Source organism: Phodopus roborovskii, unplaced genomic scaffold (assembly GCF_943737965.1).
Source record: "Phodopus roborovskii unplaced genomic scaffold, PHOROB, whole genome shotgun sequence".
Classification (NCBI taxonomy): Eukaryota; Metazoa; Chordata; class Mammalia; order Rodentia; family Cricetidae; genus Phodopus; species Phodopus roborovskii.
This window is the reverse complement of record NW_026126647.1, coordinates 205,154-227,183: the sequence shown is the minus strand read 5'-3', so window position 1 is coordinate 227,183 and position 22,030 is coordinate 205,154. Positions and strand designations below refer to the sequence as shown.

Genomic DNA, 22,030 nt, shown 5'->3' with positions numbered 1-22,030 from the left:
AAATTGTTCAACCATGCTGAATCACAATGGATGGCAATTGGGACGTATTCAGTAAAGGCGGTCTGATTCTTCTATTTCTAACCTCTTGGAAGAGAATATAAACAAGGATAGATATTGCAGCATTCTCTTGAAATGAGTGAAATATGAAACATACCAAAAATCCACTAATTAGGAAACTAATTAGGATGCATTGTGGTACAGAATGGATGTCTAAAAAGACATCAAAATGAATGTTCTAGAGCTACATATATGAACATGATAATTCTCAGACCAAAAAAAAAAAAAAAAAAAAAAAAAAAAAAAAACCGTTAAAACTGGGGATGTAGTTAAGTTGGTAGAGTGATTACCTAGCATGCAGGATGCCCTGGCTGTGACCTCTAGTACCATAAATTGATTGTAGTGGGGAATTCCTGTAATCTGTCACTGGGGAGGGAGGGTCAGGAGAATCAGGAGTTTCTTTTCCTTTCCTTTTCCTTTTTCTTTCTTCTATTGTGGATAAATAAGAATCTAGGAAAACAAATAGGCTGATGAATGTTTATTCAGGGAAAAATCACTTAAACCAGAACAGATGACTGCCAGCAGGTTCCCGTCTCAAGGATGCCTCTGGATGCTCTCTGTCTGTGACCAGGAAGCAAGAGAGTGTGCTGGGGTCCAGGACCCCAGACCTAGTTCCTCCAATGAGCATGGTCAGTGCAACAGGTGAGGACAGGGTGGATATCTCACTACATTCTTTTTTTTTTTTTTATCATTTGTTTTGTTTTGTTTGGAGACAGGTTTTCTCTGTCCTGGAACTGGCTTAATTTGTGAGTTCAGGCTGGCCTCAAACTCACAGAGAACAATCTGCTTCTGCCTCCTGAGTGCTGGGATTAAAGGTATTCTCCACCATGCCCAGGTGGGAATCAGGAGTTTAAGGATATCTTTGTCTACATAGCAAGTTTGAGGCTAGCCTGGGACACCCAAGACCAAGACCCTATCTCAGATAAAGAAATAAGTTAATGTTGAATTAACAAGTATCGATAGTTATTTGTAAAATTCCAATTTACATAGAATTTAAATAATTTATAACATTTAAATAAGTTTTATACATTTATAGGTAAGTATATCACTCAAAAATATGAGTGAAGGGATTCACAGCTACTTTGGGGCAATGGTGACCTTCAAAGAAAGTAGAGAAATAAAGGAAAGTGCTTTCAAACAGGTCTTTAACACTTTTTTTTAAAAAATAAATATGTCAAAAATGTGTGAGTTTTGTCGTGGCATTTTCTCCCTTTTTGGCCCACAGGTAAGTATTTATCCTGTTATGAACTTCTTTGTGTTTCAAACAGCCCAAGATGTTTTAAATCAATGAAAAAAAAATTTGAGTTGTGGAAAAAAAAAAAAAAGAAACATAGAAAAAACCTGGCTGACATAATTTATAGTATGGCAGGGGTGATGACCTGCCTCATTACTAGGATTGTTTGGTTGATAATTCTTTGTTGCATAGGTGTGGCTTTTGGATTAAAGGAGGAAAAGGAGCTCCTCCTTGTCTGACTGGGCTGCTACCCTCAGCCAAGTGGCAGGTACAGCAGAGACAATGGCCATCTCTAGGCAGGTGCAGAAGTCATAGAATGGATGCTGACATCGGTGGTCCATTGAAACATACCTGGGACACAGTTTGGCAAGGGCCACAGTTTCAGAATTGGAGGAAATGTGTGGGAGAAATACTCTGTGCTGTATTTTTGAAATGAAAAATGGGGTACAGGGGCCAAGGACTAGATTGGGTATTAAATTTTGGCTTAATTCACAAAGACCAATTTCAATTTAACCAGGTTTCCACCTTTCCTCAATCCATATAATCCATATAATCCAGTTTTTCTATAAATATCAAAATAAAAAGCATTCATTAGCTTCAATTTCTTTATTCCATAGGGAAAATATAAGGAAGGAACCCAAATGACCTGACTGTAGAACAATCAGATAGATACATCGTTATACAAACAAAATATAATGTTGAGCTTCCAACTCTTTGATTGATACAGGTTAACGAAGAAAGATGGTTGTCTGTAGGAAAAATAAAAAATGTGTCATAATCTTGTCTTAATTTAAAAAAAAAAAAAAAAACTTTTGAAACAGAGTAACCCTGTGAAGCTCATACTGGCCTCAAGTTCCCTGGGTTGCCCAGGCTGATCTTGAACTTGTAGCTCTTCTCCCCTGGTCTCCTGAGTTCTAGATTTAGGGACATGCCCATCATCCCCACCTCCAACATCTTGCCATTTTCTTAAAAAGAAAACAACTGTCTATGTATATATGTGTTTATACAAGTGGAGAAAAAAAAACTATAGTAGAATCTGCACACTTGAAAATGATATTGAAGTCAGGCAGTGGTGGCGCACACCTTTAATCTCAGCACTCCGGAGGCAGAGGCTGTTGGATCTCTGTGGGTTCAAAGCCAGCCTGTTCTACTCAGTGAGTTCCAGGAAAGCCAGGGCTACACAGAGAAACCCTGTCTCGTAACAAACAAAGAAGATAGTGAGCCTCACATGACGGTGCATCCCTGAAATCCCGGTAGCTGTTAAGCTGAAGCAGGAGGATCGCAAGTTCAAGGGATGCCTCAAAATAAAAAAAATTAAAAAGGGTTAGGGACGTGGCCTGTGTTTAGCATTTATAAAGCCCCATGTTTATTCTTAGTACTGCCAAAATGATGATGAGGAGGAAGAGGATGATGATGATAAAAGTAACAAGAGTGAGGTTGTGGCCATTTTAATTTCAGATTTATAGTTTCCTTGATTTTCAGGTTAAGGTATTCGTCTTTCTCAAGACGGAATATATAATATTAATGTGTCCAAATTCACTGATGGGCATAAAAGATCAGAAAAATCTGGAAGGCTATATGTTATAATAAATCTTGAGGGGACTTCATGGGGGGACCATGATGGATTCCATGGCAGGCAGGGGTGACCAAGGCGGGGGACAGACATGCCAGGCAGACAGAGCTTAAGTGCGAAGTTTTATTAGAAAGGGAAGGGAGGGGGAAAGAAAGAGAAAAGAGGTAAAGAGACACAGAGAGAGGACAGAAAAGAAGAGGGAGACAGGAGAAGTCCTGTCTGCCCCAGGGGAACAGCGGGAAGAGAGAGCAGAGAGAGAAAAGTCTGAAGAGCACACATGGGCTGGGTCTGTCCTTGAGAGGGGTCCTTTGCACTTTCGTGAAACTAGTACTGATGTGACCCTGAGCTGACCAAGGTACTGCCTGAGTGCATTCTGTCAGGTGACAGGGGCAGGCCATCGTAGTGCCTCAATCCTTACACTATACAATGTCATGCATTATTTAAATGTTACAGAATTCAAATGAATGACATGTTCTCACCAGATTTTTTTTTTAGAGAAGTTGGCATACTTTTGTGAAAATCAGACTACAAGATTAATAGCTTTTTTTTCCTAGTAGACAAAGATTAGAAAACTAGATCATACAATTAAAAATAAAATAAAACTTCCTCTCTTACACAAAAATGTATTTCAGATGTTTTATAAGTGGCATACAAGAGTAAGCAACTAATATAGGCTGGCAGCAACCAGTGACAACCAGGTTTTGATAGCTCAGAACAGACAATGCCAACACCATGGAGGACCCAGTTAGACTTTCAACCCCAGTTAGTAGTCTCAATATGAGAGGAAAACAAAGAAAACAAGACAAAGTTGACCAAAGCAAATGAAAATACCTGAAATCCAAAAGCATCAGTCTTGAATGTCTCCACTAGGAGCCCCTCCCACTCTGAAATTTCTTTCTCATTTTTTCTTAAAAGAAAAAAAAAAAAAGCAACAAACTTTCTAGCAAAAGTCAACTGTCTATACTAAAATTAAGAATGCCTGGTTAGTGAGAAATGTTCCTAAATACACAAAGTCCTCTTCTAAGGGTTATTTTTTTTTCAATTGCCCAGAAATGAACAAACAATTCCTCAGAAGAAAGAAACACACAGAAAGGAAGATTCTCGAGAAAGTTAGAGCAGAGAGAGAGTTAGAGAGTTAGAGAGTTAGAGAGAGTGAGAGGGAGAGAGAGAGAGAGAGAGAGAGAGAGAGAGAGAGAGAGAGAGAGAAAAGGAAAACCAGAAAGGTGGACATATTGGTGCATGACTTTAATCCCAGCACTCGGAGACAAAGGCAGGTGGATCTTTGTGAGTTTGTGGCCAGCCTGGTCTACAGAGCTAGTTCTAGGACAGGCTCCAAAGCAATACAGAGAAACCCTATCTTGAAAAACCAAAAGAAAAGAAAAAAAGAAAGAAAGAAAGAGAGGAAGAAAGAAAGAAATGTCCATGAGGTAGTGGTACACACCGTTAATACCAGAACTGGGGAGGCAGAAGTAGGTGCATCTTTGAGTTCAGGGCCAGCCTAGTCTACAGAGTGAATTCCAGGACATCCAGGGCTACTCAGAGAAACCCTGTCTCCAATAGCACCCCTCCCCAAAATGGTGACCAGATACAGACAGGAACGTTAAGATATGTGGCACTTTACACACAAATGGACTGGCAAAATCAGAAGGCTCAGCAATACCAAATGCTGGTCAGAGTTCAGAAAGAGAAGGCCTGAGAAGGAGGCCAGTCCCCATTCAGAAGAAAAACCTAGAAAACCAGAAAAATGAACCTCTATAACCCAGTCCCATCCTGACAAGTATGTCAAAGAACTATCCCAGAAAGGGTTCACACAGCACAGGATGTGTGCTATGACCTGAAATGCAGTTCCAAGGAGCTGGAGGCTCAGACGTCCTCCACTTAAGGCAGTACGTGAGTAAAATTCATCTGATGCCATTATGGGGCACCCCAGAGCAGATCGAGCAACAGAAGATCTAGTAGGCACCCACATGGCTAATCACTCATACTGACTGAAGACAAACTGTGTTCCCAAGCCCCAAGTGAGAATTAAAGTAACCGTTGGACCCACCTAAATACAACTTTCATTTTGTTCAACACACTCAATGTGTGCAAAGTTTTATAGGACAGGTATTTCACGAAGCAAACAGCTATAATGGATGGGAAATGGTAGGGAGCAGGGATCCCTTTTCTCTGTCCCAGGGGCTACTACATACTGCACAAGCAAGCACACATGGCCACAGGCTGTCTAGGGCAGCCACAGCCATGCAACTACCAAGTCTCCAAGTGTTTGAGCCTGGGATCAATAAGAGACAGGTCAAGGGTCACACCTTGGTTTTACCTTAACTTCGTAAATTCTTAACATTGTACATGCTTTTTTTTTTTTTTAAAGAAGATGTGACCAGTGAAGGGAATAGGAAAAAATTAGCCTTAAACACATCAGGCAGAACGATCCACTCTTTCTAATTTGTTTTCACTAATTTTGATATGAATCATGTACGCATATTTACAAAAGTAGTTCCTACTAATGCTTCCCCTGCCCCTAACTAATCATTTAGACCCATATTAAGGAAAACCTTACTATATGGACTCCATAAAAATAAATCAAGATTTTTAATATAGCTGACCTGATTGTTTGGAGTTACTATAGTTTATGTCACTAACCCCCCTGATTGTGGGGTGTCCAGAGTGCATCCAGCTATCCACAGCATAAGTAGTTAAAATCAACACACACACACACACACACACACACTTTATTTGCTCAGGACAAATATATTTTTTCGTGTCAAACGCAGATGTACAATTCCCACACTAAAGAGAATGAACTTGATCCTTATTTCCAAGTTGGCCTTCTTTTTAGATTCTGTTTGATTGATTCCTTTTGTTATTGTTTTTAATAACATTCCACTCCCATCAATGACGTGGCCAGAGAATTCCATCTAACTTAGAATCTGGGGACCCGGCAGTGTAGCTCAGAGGACCTCTTCCTTAGGACTGTGTAGGGCTTTTCCCGTGTTTGTAAAGGAAGGCAAGGGACCAGGCGCTCTGCCTGACCACCTTGCTGGGACAGCTGAGTTCTCTGCAGGTCAGGTTGCAGTTGGGCAGGGCTGGGGTGTAGGCGGACGGCCCGGGGCGGGGCAGCTCGGCCAGTCCCTCCCCTGCAGCCGCGTCCCCGCCGGTCCTGCCGACGTGGCGGGGCGGGACCCGGAGCTCCCGCGCGCACTCGGCGGCCAAGCGGTAAGAGCCTGGGGCGCCTTCTCCCCATCCCCTTCCCGGGCGGGCGGGGACCCGAGCGCCGCGACCCCTGTCTTCTGTGGGTCCTGAGAAGCCTGCGGCGGAGACATGGTCCTGAGAAAGCAGTCTGCTTGGGGACGAAGGTCGGGGGAGGCGCGGGCGGCGCGGCCGAGGGCCCTGTGTGGGTGCGGGCGTGTGAGTGTGTGTGTGTGAGTGTGTGTCGCTCCGTGTCCACGCTCATGCACACACCCACACGCCCGCACGCCGGGTCTGCACCCTCGTCCCGCCTGGAGCTCCACCGAGCCGGCTGCCAGAGTCTTGGCACAAGCCTGTCTGAAAAGTTTCCCCAAATGTCCCAAAGAATGATAGGGTCCTCCCAGGGCGCGATTCAGTACCTGCAAGGCAAAGGCTTCTGTCCCCTAAAGTGTGGCTGCCCTCGCCTTCGGGAAAACTGAACTCAGGCCTTAGTCTCCATCCTGGTCCATCAACCCTCCTCGACATGACCCCCTAACCCCTCTAGCACTGCCTGAATTTCCTTCTTAGTTCCCTCTTCACCATCCCAAATGCAACCCACTACCCAGCCCGCTTGTCTTCTTCAAGGAATCTGGTAAGTATTTCCCAGCCATCATCAGTCAGTGCCCGAATTCCACTGGCTTTTCTTAAAGGAGGACTTTCTGCAGGCTATGGGAGTACTATTTGGGCTATACCATCAGTTTCCACCCTGAACCTCTTGATCGAGGCCGATGGCTTTTAAAATCAGCACCCCTTGAACTCCTTCCTGGGACACCACATTCTGAGGCCTCCCCATGCTTCCCAGGCTTCCTAGAGGCCCCTTGCTCCCCAGCCCACATTCCTGGCTTCTCTCCTTCATCTCGTCTATTAATCCTGAGATGTTCTGATTAACTTCTTACATTGAAAGCTGTCAGTGAAGGGTGGAATTTGAAGCACAAGTGAGCCAGTGTGGAAGGAATCCAAAGCAGAGAGGGGGACCTTCCTGAATCTTGGGGATTCAGACCTGCAAGTAGCCAGGCTTATGGGAAACACCGTTTCCTTCAAATCAATATCAGACACAGTGTATTTCAGTTCAGTAATTATTTGTGGGCTAGAATGAAGCGAGGATCTGTGGGTCACAGGCCTATAGGATGACATAGGAGAGACTCCTAAAGGCAAAAGAGAAATAAGTCTGTGAAAGTCTCAGAAAACAGAGAATCAGGGACAGTTCCTTGTTTGGAGGGTGTGGAGTAACAAAGTGCAGTTTCAAAGTTAAGTGTGACACTGGATGTTGGGTAGCTAAGGGACTGGGAGTTAGCCTGACGGAAGACATAACATCAGTCGAGGTAGCCAGCCTGGGGGTTTAGGTGAGTAATGAGCACCAGTGTGGGAGGTGAAAGTGTGAACGTGTTGAGTTGCAAGAGATAGGTGGCCTTGGATCATGAAGGGACACAGAATGCCCTTAGTATTTGTTTATTTATTATGTATTTACATGTGCATGGGTGTTTTGCTTGCATATGTGCATCTGTGAGCCATGTAAGGCAGCACCTATGGAGGCCAGAAGAGGGTGTTGGATCCCCTGAGACTGGAGTTTCAGAGGGTTGTGAGCTGCCATGTGCTGGGAATCCAACCCTCCTGGGTTCTCTGGAAGAGCAGCCAGTCAGTGCTCTTAACCACACCACGTAGCAATCTCTCCAGTCCTGCTTAGTTCTTAAGCAAAGCAAATATAGGTCTTAAGAAAATGCCTGTCAAGTGCAGAGTCAGGCCTGGGGGCTGAGTGTGTGCCCTGTGAAAACCGGGCAGGTCTGGGAGACTCTCCGGAGGTTCACCCTGTCCTTCTTTGAGCCTCACTTTTGTAAAGTAAGGGAGGCAATCTGGGACAGAGCATATAGCTGCATTTGCATCTCACCAAGTGAGGCCATTTAAAAAAAAAAAAAAAAGAGCTACCTACTATCATTACAGTCTCATGACATTCTAATACCAAGAGAAACATGGACAGTAAATGGCACGGTGAAGGCAGAGCTTTACTTTGAATAAATTTAGATTATGAAAACCTTGAAACTCTGTCCTGATTTTTCTCTGCAGTCAGGACTTGGGAACAAAGTTTCCAGATCATGTTATCCACTCCAGCTTCACAGAGAAGAGAGCCAGACCCAGAGGCCACTGCTTAGCCCTTCCATTTCAGAATCCACCTTACTGTTACGCCATGCAGCCACACATGTGTGGTCTCAGCCACACAGATGTGCATCCTGACCGTCGAGAGCTCATTTCTTATACTAGGCATTTGCACATACCCCTACGGCCTGAATAGTTAGTTATGCCAAAGCCATGGTCAGGATTCTCCCATGCTCTAGCCCAGGGGTATTGTTTATTTTTATGCTATTTTACATTTTTCCTTCTTTCAATTTTTTTCAGTGCTAGGAATCCAACCCAGTGCCTTGTGCGTGTTGGATTGTGCTCACTCTCCCGCTGAGCCACTCTGCATCCTGGGTGGCTTTTTAATGGTTTTGTTTTAGCCCCTCACATATTTCTCATGTCTGAAATGTAGTTTCCATGCCTTCTGTACTTACTAGGGTGCTGTGATGTAGCTGCTCTGATGGGTCTAGGAGCATTTTAGGTGACAAATAAACTGGTTCATGAAAAACTAACTTATTCCCACTCTACAAAGGCTTCATTATGCCTCTCTCTTCCTCTCCTTGGAGCTTCCTGAAGCACCCTCCTTGTTTCTGTGGGTCAAAGCCACGGACATGGCTGCAGAGATCAGCTTACCAAACCAAAATCAGAAGAGGCTTCCAGCTGTGCAGATAGGAAGTAATGTACCTATCCCGGATACTGTGCATTCACTACAGTGCACTTCACCAGTCCCTGCTCAGAAACAGCTGTCCATTTAGAGCAGTTTCTGGTGGTGACAGACAGAAGGGCACAGTCTTAAAACTGATGACCTGTTCCACATGCCTGTATCACGCACAACCAGTGATGGCCTATCAGAACAGAGAGACAGAGGGCTTGAGATGTAGCTTAGTTGGTACAATGCTTGCCTAGTGTGCGTGAAGCCATGACTCACATCCACAGTAAAAACAGATGCATTGGTGAACGTTTGTAATCTTACACTCTAGAGGTTACAGTCAGAGAACCAAAGGTTCAGGGTTATCCTTGGCTATATAGCAAGGCCAGCCTAGGCTAGATGATATCCCATCTTGGGGAAAAAAGAAAAAAGAAAAAAAAAGGCAAAAGAATTGTTTAGTTCTTTGTGTTAGTGGATAATAGAGAAAATTCAGACCTATAACAGAAAACATAACTAACTAACTAAATAAGTGTGGATTAGGAGTATAATTAGATGTTAAAATAGGGCCCATCCTTATAACCATTCTGGCCTTTCAGGGGTGTAAGACATTCTGTAAATTCAGTTTAACAACCCCCCCCCCATGCCTTTGCCTTTGCCTAGTTCCAAACAGCTCTTTTTTGTTGTTGGTTAAATACAGCGCAGGCACCAGGAGACTTTAATTGCAGCAGCTTTTTTGTACTTGAGGTGAACTAACCAGAGGCAATTTGGCCACCAGTGGTAGCTGAGGGTCCTGTCCTCTGCTGCCTCCCTACAAGAGCAATACTCCCACGAAGTCCTCCTGGGCTTTGGCTGTATACTTGCATGTATGCTAGCAAGTGGGCTTGGTTAACACTGTCTGTTCCTGTAAGTCTCTGGTCCTTGCTCATCATCATTTTAGGTCTATATTCTAGAGATAAGGCCAGGCCAGCGCTTAGCTAGCTTCAGGCTGTGGAGCTCTGCAGTCAGCTAGAAGCTCTAGAAAAACCCAATCCCAATGGACCTGGGGCTGCTGGCTTGACGTAACCTTAGGCCCTGGGCATGGACGGAAAGGGAACACCAGTGCATCATTTCTGCCAGGAGCAGGTGTCTTAGGACTTGCTGCGTCACATGGAAATGCATTTCTACCTTTATGCAGTTTTGCATACCCTAAACATACATCCAAGAGGATGGTAGCTAAGACCTCTAAAAGGATAGATACTCAGTGATAAACTTTGAATGTTTACTAAAAACCTCTGGATATTGTGTCCCTGGATAGAGCAACATAGTCATCTTGGGATATAAATTCAAATTCATTAACACACATATAGGTCACATGGCATATGCCACAGTATGTTAGAGTACCTGAAAGTGTTATAATAACATAATTAAGACAAATCATAAAAGTATCCATTGTGCTTTTTATTTACCCATTAGTGTTTGTCATGGCCACATTTCTTCTCATATTCCTGCTTGCAGAAAAGTTAAAATTGCTGTACATGGTGACACATGCCTTTAATTCCAGCACTTGGGAGGCAGAAGCAGGCAGATCTCTGTGAATTTGAGGCCAGCCTTGTCTACATAGCAAGTTCTAGGCCAATCTATATAGTAAGACCCTATTTCAGAAACAAACAAACAAAAAAGCTAAAGAAAAGTAAAGTTCATTGGTGTTTCTTAATGATCCAGACTAATAATAAGGGTGTTCAAATTAGTTTACAAAGAAATAAAAGTATTTGAGAAAGTCTGTGACTGACTATAGTCGAAAAAGAAATACAACAAGCAAACAAAAAAGCAGGGATAAAAATACTGTTGATGTGTGGATTTGCTGTTTCATCTTGAAGATTTTCTCTGGAAGATGGAGCAAGAAGACAAGAGTAAGAGAGAGAAGTGAGAGAGAAGTCTTAGGCTCAAAGGCTAGAGTTTTCATCTCAGTTGCTTTATAGTCACATGGTTTGTGTTGCATCTGCAGTGATTTGCCACTATAGAGAAACAATAACTGCATGTGAACAGAAAGGTTCATCTGTGTCCAATAAAGGTTTATTTACCCAAGCAGGGCAGGGCAAAGGGCAGGATTTGAGCAGCAAGTTGCACTTTGTCAGCCTCTTACTCTAGCTCAGGCCCAGCTCCAAAGTTTTCAATATTAGTTTCTAAACGACAGCTTTTCGAGCATCTTCTGCCAGCCAGTCCTTTCTATCCTGCTCCTGTGACCCAAGAAAGCAGCCCTCCAGTGGCCTAGAGTCATCTTTACTGCTTCAACAAGGTTTTGGACAGATTCCTTGACCACCCTGACTGCCTTAGACTTCACACACCAGCTAGAACAAAGGGAAGTGTTGAAGTTCCAGTACATACTTTGGTTTAAAAAAAGATTCTAATTTAATTTTAGAATTTATACTTAAAATTGAGTTTTCTTCCAAAACTCATGTGCTCACAGTTTAGCCCCTAACTTGGCACTAAAGAGAGGTGGGAACTTCAGAAGTGGAGCCAAGCAGAGGGAATTCCAGTCATTGGGAGTGTGCCCTTGAAGGAGAGAGTGAGACTTCAATTGTTCTGTTTTGCTTCTTGACTATGAAGTGACCATAAAGTGACATTCACTCTTCTTATGATATGTGACTTCACTCAGAAGTTATGGGATAACCAGGCATAGACCAACACCCTCCCCCCAAGATGTGAGTCAAAAGTAACCCTGTCAGCTTCATAGGTTGATTATCTCAGGAATTTGTTATGGTGGCAGAACACATCTGAGATGTGAAGCAACATCTCATCATAGAGTCATTTGTAACCACCTGCTATAAGAGCACGGGCATTCTCTACACAATCTTAAGTGCTGACCATATTTCTTGAGCTTCCTAATATATACAGAAAAAAACGTAAAATATTTAAAATAAATCAAGATCCTTGTCTTCATTGAATTTACAGTATAAGAACAATGACTCAAGTAACTTTAATCAGATAATTCTAATTGTCCAAGATGAGGTAGAAGCAAGGCACTCTAGGAATTCAGAAGAAACATTAAATCTAGTTGGGAGACACATCGAATGAAAGATGTGATGGTTTTACCGGGACCTTAAATATATAAGCAAAGAAATCCGTTGGCCCAATTCAGAGAAAATAAACACTTAACAGACTTTTTATCTGATTGATCGGACATTACCAAAGCCTATAGAGCCATGCATGCCATCCTAGACATTGCTTTGCCTGTGCTGCCCATTACAGAAACTATGTACAGCTCACCTGGCCTTTGGTGGGTCAAGCTGCCCTGGCAACCAGGCTACTTGGCCCAATTAAACCCATTGCATTTAATTGATCCAATTACGCAGCGATGTCTTCAACTGTGTAGTCTGGTAAAAGGAGAAGAGCAATACCAAAGCCCTTGGAATGCTGGTGCCCCACTCAACATTTTGTGTCTCACAGCTTTAGTGAAGGGCATGTCTTCCAGGCCCTCCCATTGTGGAGGATTAGATTTTAATAGCCAGCTGCAGTCTGTTGTGATTGTGATTGCAGATAGTAGTGTCTCATTTTGTGTTTGGAAAGAAACAGTGGGAGCCAGTCCTAATGGGATCAGAGCGCTGGTCCTCAGGTGGCAGTAGGTTGTGTGGCTCCACCTCAGTGGGGCCAGGAATGGGGAGCCTCTGAGATGTAGACAGCAAAGCTGTATAATTAGACCCAGGAGGCAAAGAAGGAAAACCCAAAGGTGAAGTCATATGCAGGTCCACAATGAGGGCCTGGCAGTGAAGAGTAGGAAAGAAAGTAGGCGTGGCTTCTGAACATCAAAGGCTCTGATGGGGTTCAATCTCAAGGTCAGACAATTCTCAAACTGTCATTTACTGAAGGTGTGCCTTCTAAGCCTCGGTTTTCTCATCTGGAAAATGGAGCTCAGTGCATCTAACTCACAAAAAATACATTTGCATAGCCTGGTCACTGCAAGCACTCAGTAAATCATAGCTCTGTGTGTTTTATATTTTTTTAATTTAAAATTTTAATTTGAGAATTTTATTCAGAGTACCTTATTTGCATCATTTCTACCCATCTCTCCCTTCCAATTTTTCCCATGTCCCCCAATCCCTCAAAATTCATGCACACACATGTGTATATATGACTACACCCGCTGAGTTTATTTAGTACTGCTCATGTGTGTATTTGACTATGGCTGACTGCTCAGGCTTGGGTAACCTGTTGGGGCCCATCCCTGAAGACTGAGCCCCCCCCCCAGCAGACACTAATCATCTGTAGCTCTTCATTTAGAGGTTCATGTGAGATTTCTCCCACCCACTTCAGCTTGCCAGCTGATTTGTCATTATGCAGGTCTTGATTGGGCAACTATATTGTTAAGATCTCATGGGTACAGCTTCCTGACATATATGGAAGACACCATCTCACAGCAGTCGTCCTGATCATCTGGATCTTACGATCTTTCTGTCCTCTCTTCCACAGTGTCCCCTGAGCCATAGGTGTAAGAGTTGTGTTGTAAATGTATCGACTGGGGTCAGGCACCCCACAGACAAGTTTCTGAAATAATTCATCTCAGCTTCTTTGATGAAGGGCGAGAACTACTTGTCTGTGGACATAAGGATAAGTGTTTAGAATGTAGCTAGAAATTGTACTGGTTTAGGAAAATGGCAGTCAATAGTGGTTCTCTTTAGAGTCCATGACTTCACGATATACTATGTATTCTTAAGAGGGTACAGGTTTCCTGGACAACGGCACTGAGATTTTAAGCCTGTTATTGGCAGGAATGTGGGAGAGAATGTGGTGAGAAAAACACAAGACAAAGAGGCCTTTAAGAGTAAGATATGGAGAGATGTCCATTTGGCCACTAGAATTACTTATTGGGGCGTAGACCTTTCTCTATGTTGGCATATTAAGCCCTAATTCACAAATCATAAAGTACATATTTTATAGTTTCCTGTTTTTAGGCATTCTGGTCAGTGGTTTTTGGTGAATTAGCGTACCTATACAACAGCTACTGCCACCACTCAATTTTAGAACATTTTTGTCACCTCCAAGAGAAACCTCATCTTCATTAGCTGTCACTTCTCGTTTCCCTTTCCTTGAGCCCCTAAAACCATGACTCATCTATTCCATGTCAGTGGAACAGGGGCAGGAGTTTGAGAACCACAGTGAGCTTTTACCTGTTACAAAGGACTGTGGTCACCAGGAGCCATGAGTGTCCTTAAGTCCTTCTTGTGTGTGTTTGATGATACTTCAAAACTAACTTATACATGACTTATACAACATACACTAACAGTTTTGAGGTCAGAAGTCAGACATGGATTTTTCCAAGAGCTCAAGTCAGATGTTGGCAAGACTGGTTCCTGCTAGTCTCTGGAAGGGAAGAATGGTTTCCTTGCCTTCTTCAGTCTTTGGTAGCTGCCTCAGTCCTTGGCATGGGGCCCCCTCCTTTATTCTCAAAGTGCTTCATTTCTGTCTCTGCTCCTGTCATCATGTTACTTTTTCTACATGTTTCTGCTTCTCCATTGTGTCCACCCTTCTTCTGTTCACTCTGGCAAGGACACTTGTCACTACAAGGAACTTGTGTCTACAGTTAGGGCCACTCAGAGAAATGAAAACAGCCTTCCCATGCCAAGATGCCCAGTAGCAACCAGTGTTCCTATTGTCATGTATGACAACACAACACTCAACAAGGATCAGGGTTAAAAGATACATACCTTTATGAGCCATTGTTCTGGCTACACAAGGTCACATAGAATTACTTCATGGTAGAAGAAAGCTTACCCCCAATTGAATTGAATGAAAGTTGCCAACAAAAGTGTTTGTGATCCCCTTGGCAGATATTAAAATGTCTGATGGTGCCAGTGACATCATAGCCAATGAAGTCAGAGAAGATGCTGCTGAGATGCCCCATACTGACTCCCCAGCTGAAGATGTAGAAGTGCAGTGTGGTTCAGCTACAACTTCAAATGAGCCAGTGCCAGCTGACCACACAGGAGAGCAGTGTGAGACCATAGCTGCATGTGCAGAGACTGCTCCTACAGGGCTCCTAGTGCAGTCCAACGCCAGTGCTGCTGAGGAGGATCCCCTCAATGGAGAAGTGACTGAGGACACGCTGGCTGAGTGCAATGATTCTGTCAGCCTCGAGGGAGATACTGGATCTGATGTACCTCTGAAAGAACAGAATGACGTGGTAAGAGTTGCCATATTTTAACCCAAATTCCCCCTGACACCCAGTCTCCAGCGGCTAGCTGTTGCTAAAAATTGAATAAGTTATCAATAATAGGGGCTTATTCTGATTCATGGTTCTACTCCAGGGTTTAGGGGTTTTATAAGATGATGGCCTCCTGGATGGCAGTGTCCCGAGGTAACTCAAGGCATCACTGTACAAGAGATTGTGCATGAAACACCTTGATGACTGGCTGTTAGAGCTGCCCCATTCCCAGGCTAACCCACTGGTGGATCGAACCCATGAATGCATTCATCCATTTATGATGGCAGAGCCCTGATCACTTGTGTTTGTTTATTTGGAGTACTGGGAATCAGACTCATGGTCTCTCTAATCCTAGGCAAGTTCTCTCCCACCGAGCTACATTCTTGACCTTCTAGCTAGTCCTTAGAGGTGCAGCTTCTTATTATTTCATGGAAATTGGGTTCCAATGTATGTTTCAAAGGGAGGTTCAAAACCATATTCTGAAACGATACCATATTCAACACCCAGTTTATGCCAAACTGTAACACCACATGTGTCCTTGAAGCATGTTGTGTGGTGGGAAGGAAGACATTCAGAGAGGAATGTCTGGGTCTGATGTTTGTATTTTTATCATTGCGTTAAGAATCAAGATAGCCATCAATTACTGGACATGGCCTGTATGCCAGGAGTGCTCCTGGCCACCTGATGGGCTATGCAATTCACTCCATGTAATGGTTCAAAGCTCGGTATTCCTGACTGCAGTTGCTAGGTGAGTTACTTAAGCTAGAAGATGGCAAGCAGCTTGTCCTGGGCTGCTCAGTGGGTAACAAAAGAGATTATGGTGTTAGTCTTAATAATTTCAGATGACAAGGACCAGGGGCCTCTGGATAACCCCTGAAGTTCTGCCGTATAGCTAAATGTCTACTGTGGAGATCTTCAGCATTTAGATCACAAGTTTATTGTCACTTGTCACCTTCCTGGGGACCAGAGGCACGGCTCACTTGGTGCCCCTCTCCTCGTACCTGCACCTCTACTGATGCAGAATAAGCTAGGCCAGTGTCTCTCTGTGGGTACCCTTTTTGTGGAGGGAGAGGGATTTTTGAGACAAGGTTTTGCCATGTTCCTGAGGCTAGTTTCCAATTCATCCTCCTGCCTATGCTTCCAGAGTGCTGGGATTATAGGTATTCCCTGTGCTGCAGCAACATGGCTATCCTGTTGCTTGATTTCCTGGTGCCCTCCCCTCCAAGCATAGCACAAAACAGGAGGCATTTAGCACAGTAGGAGATGAGCTGTTTGGGGGATCAAGAATGATGATGCATGAGAGGGGTCAGGGTCTAGCTTTCACCAAGGACTAACCTTGTTAACCTCTCAGTGTGCACCTCAAGTCACTTAGAAGTGACTGAGTGGAATGTTCTGAGAGTATACATGAATCAGGGACCCAAGAAGTCTGACCATCCACTTTCCAGTGTGTTATTAACTGTGTTGGTTTGTCAAGAAACATCAGTTCTCTTTGTCTCGTTTTTTTTTTTTTTTTTTTTTTTTTCTCTATAAAATGAAGAATTTCCACATGAAGACTTCCGTGATTGTTCCCAATGTTTTATGACTTGTATTCAAGGTGTGGCTTCTCTTTATCTCCCTCAAAGGTCTGACTCAAAGACCTGCTCAAAGATAGTATGAGCTCTCAGAGGAAGCAGGGATTGGCTTCCTATCACTGGAAATATCTAACCTTTGGCATTGCAACAGATTTACTACAAAGTTCACTGAAGAGCCACACAATCAAATTACAAAAAAGCAAAACAAAAGACACAATCTCACGGTGACTTAAGAAAGTTTGCAGTTTTGTGTTGGGTTGCACTCATAGCTGTCTTGGTGCAGAGTGGACAAGTCTGGATTCTAACCAAAGCTAAATAGTCATTCTGTGGGAATGGTACGGAGGAGACTTGAGAACCAGCTGGACATTTGGATAGGATATGGAAAATATTCACTTAAGTTTATCTCTTTTGAGAGGTCATGTACAAGGCCTTTGAAGTCAGCCATGACCTCCTAATGGACCACAGACGCTCAACTCTACCCAAGTATCCCAGTCTCTGGGGATGCTAATAATGAACTGACTCCTGAGCCCCAGCCTAACAGAGTCTGATTCCAGATGGGGTTCTGACATAAGCCTTTTAAGGAGCTTCAGATAGTTATGTTTGTCTAGGACTGAAAATAATTGTTCCAGGCCAGAGAACCTTGAGCAAGCTTTTAATGACTCTTTGAGTAGGAGGTGTCTTGGTGCCACTTTAGCTCTAAAACTCTGTGGTGTCAACCCAAGCACTTCAGGAGCATCTGAAGAGGATTGGGTGTTGGGTTATTAAATGAATGACAGAGTTCAAAGCAGCTGCCCCCCAGATATGCAAAACAGCATAGGCTATCACCAATGTCCTTGACTGTTATGCCATCAGTACATGGTATGATTCTATCACTGAAGATACCATACATTTGCTTGGCTGTAGAACATAGAGAAATCAGTCAAACTTACTAGGGAAACTTCTTTCCCATTGGCTAGCTTTCATAGTGCTGGAAGTTACTATGCAAGCTGTTGGAAGAAAGAAAACATCAGTGGTCTTCCTCAGCACTGCACCCTTATTGCTGCAATAATGACGTGGCAGGCAAGTTATGCTGCTGGTACAATAGTGGCGTGGGAGTAACCAGTGTAACCAACCACTTTGTAATTTGCTATGAGGACTGCTCCAGAGGAAAGAATTTCAAGTTCAGCACTATAATCCTAGTCACAAACTCATGGTAGAGGTTTTGGTAAATGGTCATGCTATCTGATTGCCTTGAAAATATTTATGTTTATACCACACAGTCAGATTTTATCCTTTTGTGTGGAGACTAGAAAAGGACATTCTTCTCTCTCCCTTAGTTTCTTATCCTGAGGTGATCAATTTTGTGCCTAATCTTTAAATACTGTTCATTTAATATATTTGCTTCTTGTTGGATATTTACAGGCAATCTTCTTGCGATGAAGAAAATAACTATCAAGCCAGATAATAATAAATTCTTTAGAAAAAAATAGAGGCAGGCAGGAAGGAAGGAAGGAAGCCCTTGAAATAGATGTTCATGTCTAAATTGGTTACTTGGCTACTGAACACAGCTTCCGGAGTAATGAAAGATTCTATTGGAAAATAGTCATGCTCCAAAGCCTCCTTGATCCTAAAGTATCTATTCCTGACAAAGTCTCATCAAGCCCTTTAAAGAAGTTTCTGTAGCAAAAATGTCTTCTAGAATACATTGGATTTTGTTAAACTGCATAAATGTCTTTTGTGTGATCTGTGTCTGTGAAGTTGCTTTGAATCTGAGTCCGACCATTATGTTCACTTTTCCCAGTGAGTGGAGACTATACCTTGATAGACAAGGCCAGAGAACAGCATGTGGCCAGTAGTCTACCAGGTGGCGAATGTATCGGTTATTTTGTTTTGCCATGTGCAAATACTCAGCACAAACAACCTAAGAAGAGGGATTATTTTCTCTGAGTCTTAGTTTCAGAGGGGTTGGGCCACACTGACTTTGTGTGAACATCACAGTGGCAAGAGCATATGACAGAGGACACGTTTTACCTTCTGATAGAAAGGAAGTAAGATACCAGAAGAGGCTAGGACCAATCTACCTCCCGACTGTACATTCCCCACCCCCCCCCATAGCGCCTTACCTCATGTAATTACTATTTTCTAATAACGCCTTAATGCTAAATGTTATGAATCCACCAAGGGATTAGTACACTCATGAGGTTGGCACCCTTATTGACTGGTGGTGGTGGCGCACGCCTTTAATCCCAGTACTCGGGAGGCAGAGGCAGAGGCAGAGGCAGGAGAATCTCTGTGAATTTGAGACCAGCCTGGTCAACAGAGCGAGTTCTAGGTCAGGCTTCAAAGCTACACAGAGAAATTCTGTCTTGAAAAAAACAAAGAAAAAAAAAAAAAAAAAAAAAGGAAACTATCTGTCTTCAAGACTCCTTCTCTGGCTTCGGAAGCCATAGAACTTAGCCTTTCCACACAATTTACTCAGAACATCTGTGGGAGAGAGTCCCCATCCTAACTTGAACATTGGATGCTGGGATACCTCGTTTGATACCTCTACCAGCTGCATGCCACCAGGAAGCTAAGAAATGTGGCATACACAGGATTTCTGCAGCCTAGCTAGGGCAGGCAACCATATAGAAGTGGTTATAGCTGCAACACAAGGGAACATTTATCTAAACCAGTCTTGAAGATCAAATCTTCCCCCTCAGTTGAGAAAGGTTAGCCTTGGTCGAGAGTGACACAAATGATACTTGTTCTTATGAACAGTTCCCCCACCCTCCCGTCTTCCCCTGTTTTCCCCACCAACCCCCATTTCATACCTTTTCTGCTCCCCAGGGAGGGTGAGGCCTTCCATGGGGATTCTTCAACGTCTGTCATAGCATTTGGAACAGGGCCCAGTCCCTCCCCCATGTGTCTAGGCTGAGAGAGTATCCCTCTATGTGGAATGGGCTCCCAAAGTACATTCGTATACTAGGGATAAATACTGATCCACTACCAGAGGCCCCATAGACTGCCTAGACTTCCTAACTAATACCACATTCAGGGAATTTGGGTCCTATGCTGCTTTCCCAGCTATCAAACTGGAGTTCATGAGCTCCCCCTTGTTTAGGTCAGCTGTTTCTGTGGGTTTCTCCAGCCTGATCTTGACCCCTTTGCTCATCACTCCTCCCTCTCTGCAACTTGATTCCAAGAGTTCAAGCCTAGCAACTCTTAAAAGACCAAGCTCAGGTCAGATTTCTCTAGATTCTGCTCTGTGTGTGTGTGTGTGTGTGTGTGTGTGTGTGTGTGTGTGTGTGTGTGTGTGTGGTGTATACAGGTGCATGGGTACAGTAAAGTGTTTGTACATGTGTGCACACATATGTGGAGGCTAGAGTCTTACATCTTTGTATTCCACCTTGTTTTTTGAGATAGTATCTTTCACTGAACCCAGAGCTCACTGATTTTTTAGACAAGCTGGCCCAAAAGTCTTTCTTATGCCTCAACATGTAAAGGTGGGAAGACTCTCGTAAATATATTTAACCATCTATGAATCTGAATACATTTCTTTTCAGATATTCAGGGTGTTGGTAAAAAGTGTGCTGTGTTCACCAATTAAAATCCACTTCTGCAATTCATAATGCTAATTAGCAATGCATCAGGTGTTAATGGAGGCAGAGGTAATAGAATTGCTTATTAGGGATGCCTCTGGAGCATGGCTTACCTAATGAGGATGCCCTGCTGACCTGGACTGTGCATATTTTATTGGAATTAACTTAATTATTACTTAATCTAAGAAGCATATATAATGTCATACTATGTATGTAAGAGTGTCCTAAAAATATCTGAAATCATAATGCTAAATGCTGACAGTAAATGAGTAATAATGAAAAAATAGGGCAGAGGCAGTGCTCCTGGATATAGTTTGACTTGGATTTCTGTGGTGGTTTAAATGTAATTGGCCCCCTTAACCTCATAGGGAGTGGCACTATTAGGAGGTGTGGCTTTGTTGGAGTGGGTGTGGTCTTGTTGGAGGAAGTGTGTCACTGTGGGGGAGATTTGATTAATGTGTGTCCATTCCCTCCCTAAGTTGAATACATTCAAGTGTTTTAAATAACAAAACTGTGATACATTCTATTTCCTTTTTAAGCACCTCATTTATCTATAGATTACAAAACCTTGCTGAGTACTTAGTAATTGTTATAAAGCTATTACATTTATAGAGTAGGCTTAAAGTCCTAAATGTTAATATAGTATCCTAAATGTGGGACAATTTTAGCTTTAAGTCTCTAATGTGATAATTCAGTTATTCATTGTAAATTGGTATTCAAACCTCGTCACCCTGTTTAGTTCCATAAATATTAATAGTTCAGAAAAGATGAAATGTGCACAAAAAACATTAATAGTATGGCTTTGGTGCTTTAGCCTTTCTATGTTTAATTTTAAATCTTCTCAGAGTTGAATTATGTATACTCATCAGGGAAGAAAATTAGTTGGAAGTAACTGAGATATTGTGAGCGAGACCTCCTGACAGGGTTGTAGGTCCCCAGGACAGCTTGCAACCTCCCTGCCATACTGAGGCTCCTTTTAGAGTATATATGCCATGAGTTATAGAACTTAAGGAAGGCTTGGTCTCCTGGGTCCAGTGGCCGAAATCCCTGGTACAAGAAATACACAGTATCTGATTTCTCATCTGTCTTGGGGAATGGTGCATCCAGGTTGGTCTTTTATCCTTAATATAGTAATATAATATATATTTTCCATTTAAATGTGGGTGATCTTTATATTTGATGAATTTCTCTTAGATTTTTTTAAAAATTATTTATTTATTTAATGTATATGAGTGCTTTATCTGCATGTACACCTTTATGCCAGGAGAGGTTTAGAAGTCCTTGATAAATCCAAGCCTAATTTGCTCCTACTATACAAGGTCATTCTTCTGAATCTGTGAGAAGGAGAAGAAAGTGTAGAGAGTTCTCATGGGATGATGTCTGTTAAAAGAGATGGGAGGAGCCTGGGTGAAGGGTGAGAAAAAGCTTTACAGCAACATTTAGCAATGTGAGATGTGAGTTAACCCACTCCGCTTATTTTATTTTTATGCCGTAGCAAACGTGGTGGTTGGAGAACTTTGTGGAGAATTTCTTTCCTTCTGCTCTTACCAGGGCTTGAACTCAGGTCATCAGCCTGCATGGCAAGTGCCTTTACCCACTGAGCCATCTCATCGGTCCTATGCTGAAATTTTATAGGCATAATGACCAGTTAGTGGTAACAATATTTATGATGAGATATGTAATTCATGGTCAATCTTCAGTTTGTATTTTTTGTTAAATGTGCACATCTAGCCACTTGAAGTTTTTTTTAATTGATTATAAATATTCATTGTAACTAGTCAAGACAGCCCAGCTCAATGTCAAGGACTTCAATAAAGTAGTTGAAGTGTCACTGATTACATAGTGAAAAGTCCTAGAGTCATTTGACTTTT

The 22,030-nt window shown here is 42.8% G+C and overlaps 1 protein-coding gene across 1 annotated transcript in view; it reads left to right on the top strand.

Annotated features, from left to right (window-relative positions):
- The first annotated feature begins 5,986 nt into the window (after positions 1–5,986).
- The window catches only part of Fam114a1 (family with sequence similarity 114 member A1), a 57,599-nt gene continuing 41,555 nt past the window's right edge, over positions 5,987–22,030 (top strand). Inside the window, exons 1-2 of the mRNA XM_051174017.1 lie at positions 5,987–6,077; positions 14,655–15,007. Coding sequence (XP_051029974.1) covers positions 14,663–15,007 — 345 coding nt within the window. The 5' untranslated portion in view covers positions 5,987–6,077; positions 14,655–14,662. The remainder of the gene's footprint in view (positions 6,078–14,654; positions 15,008–22,030) is intronic.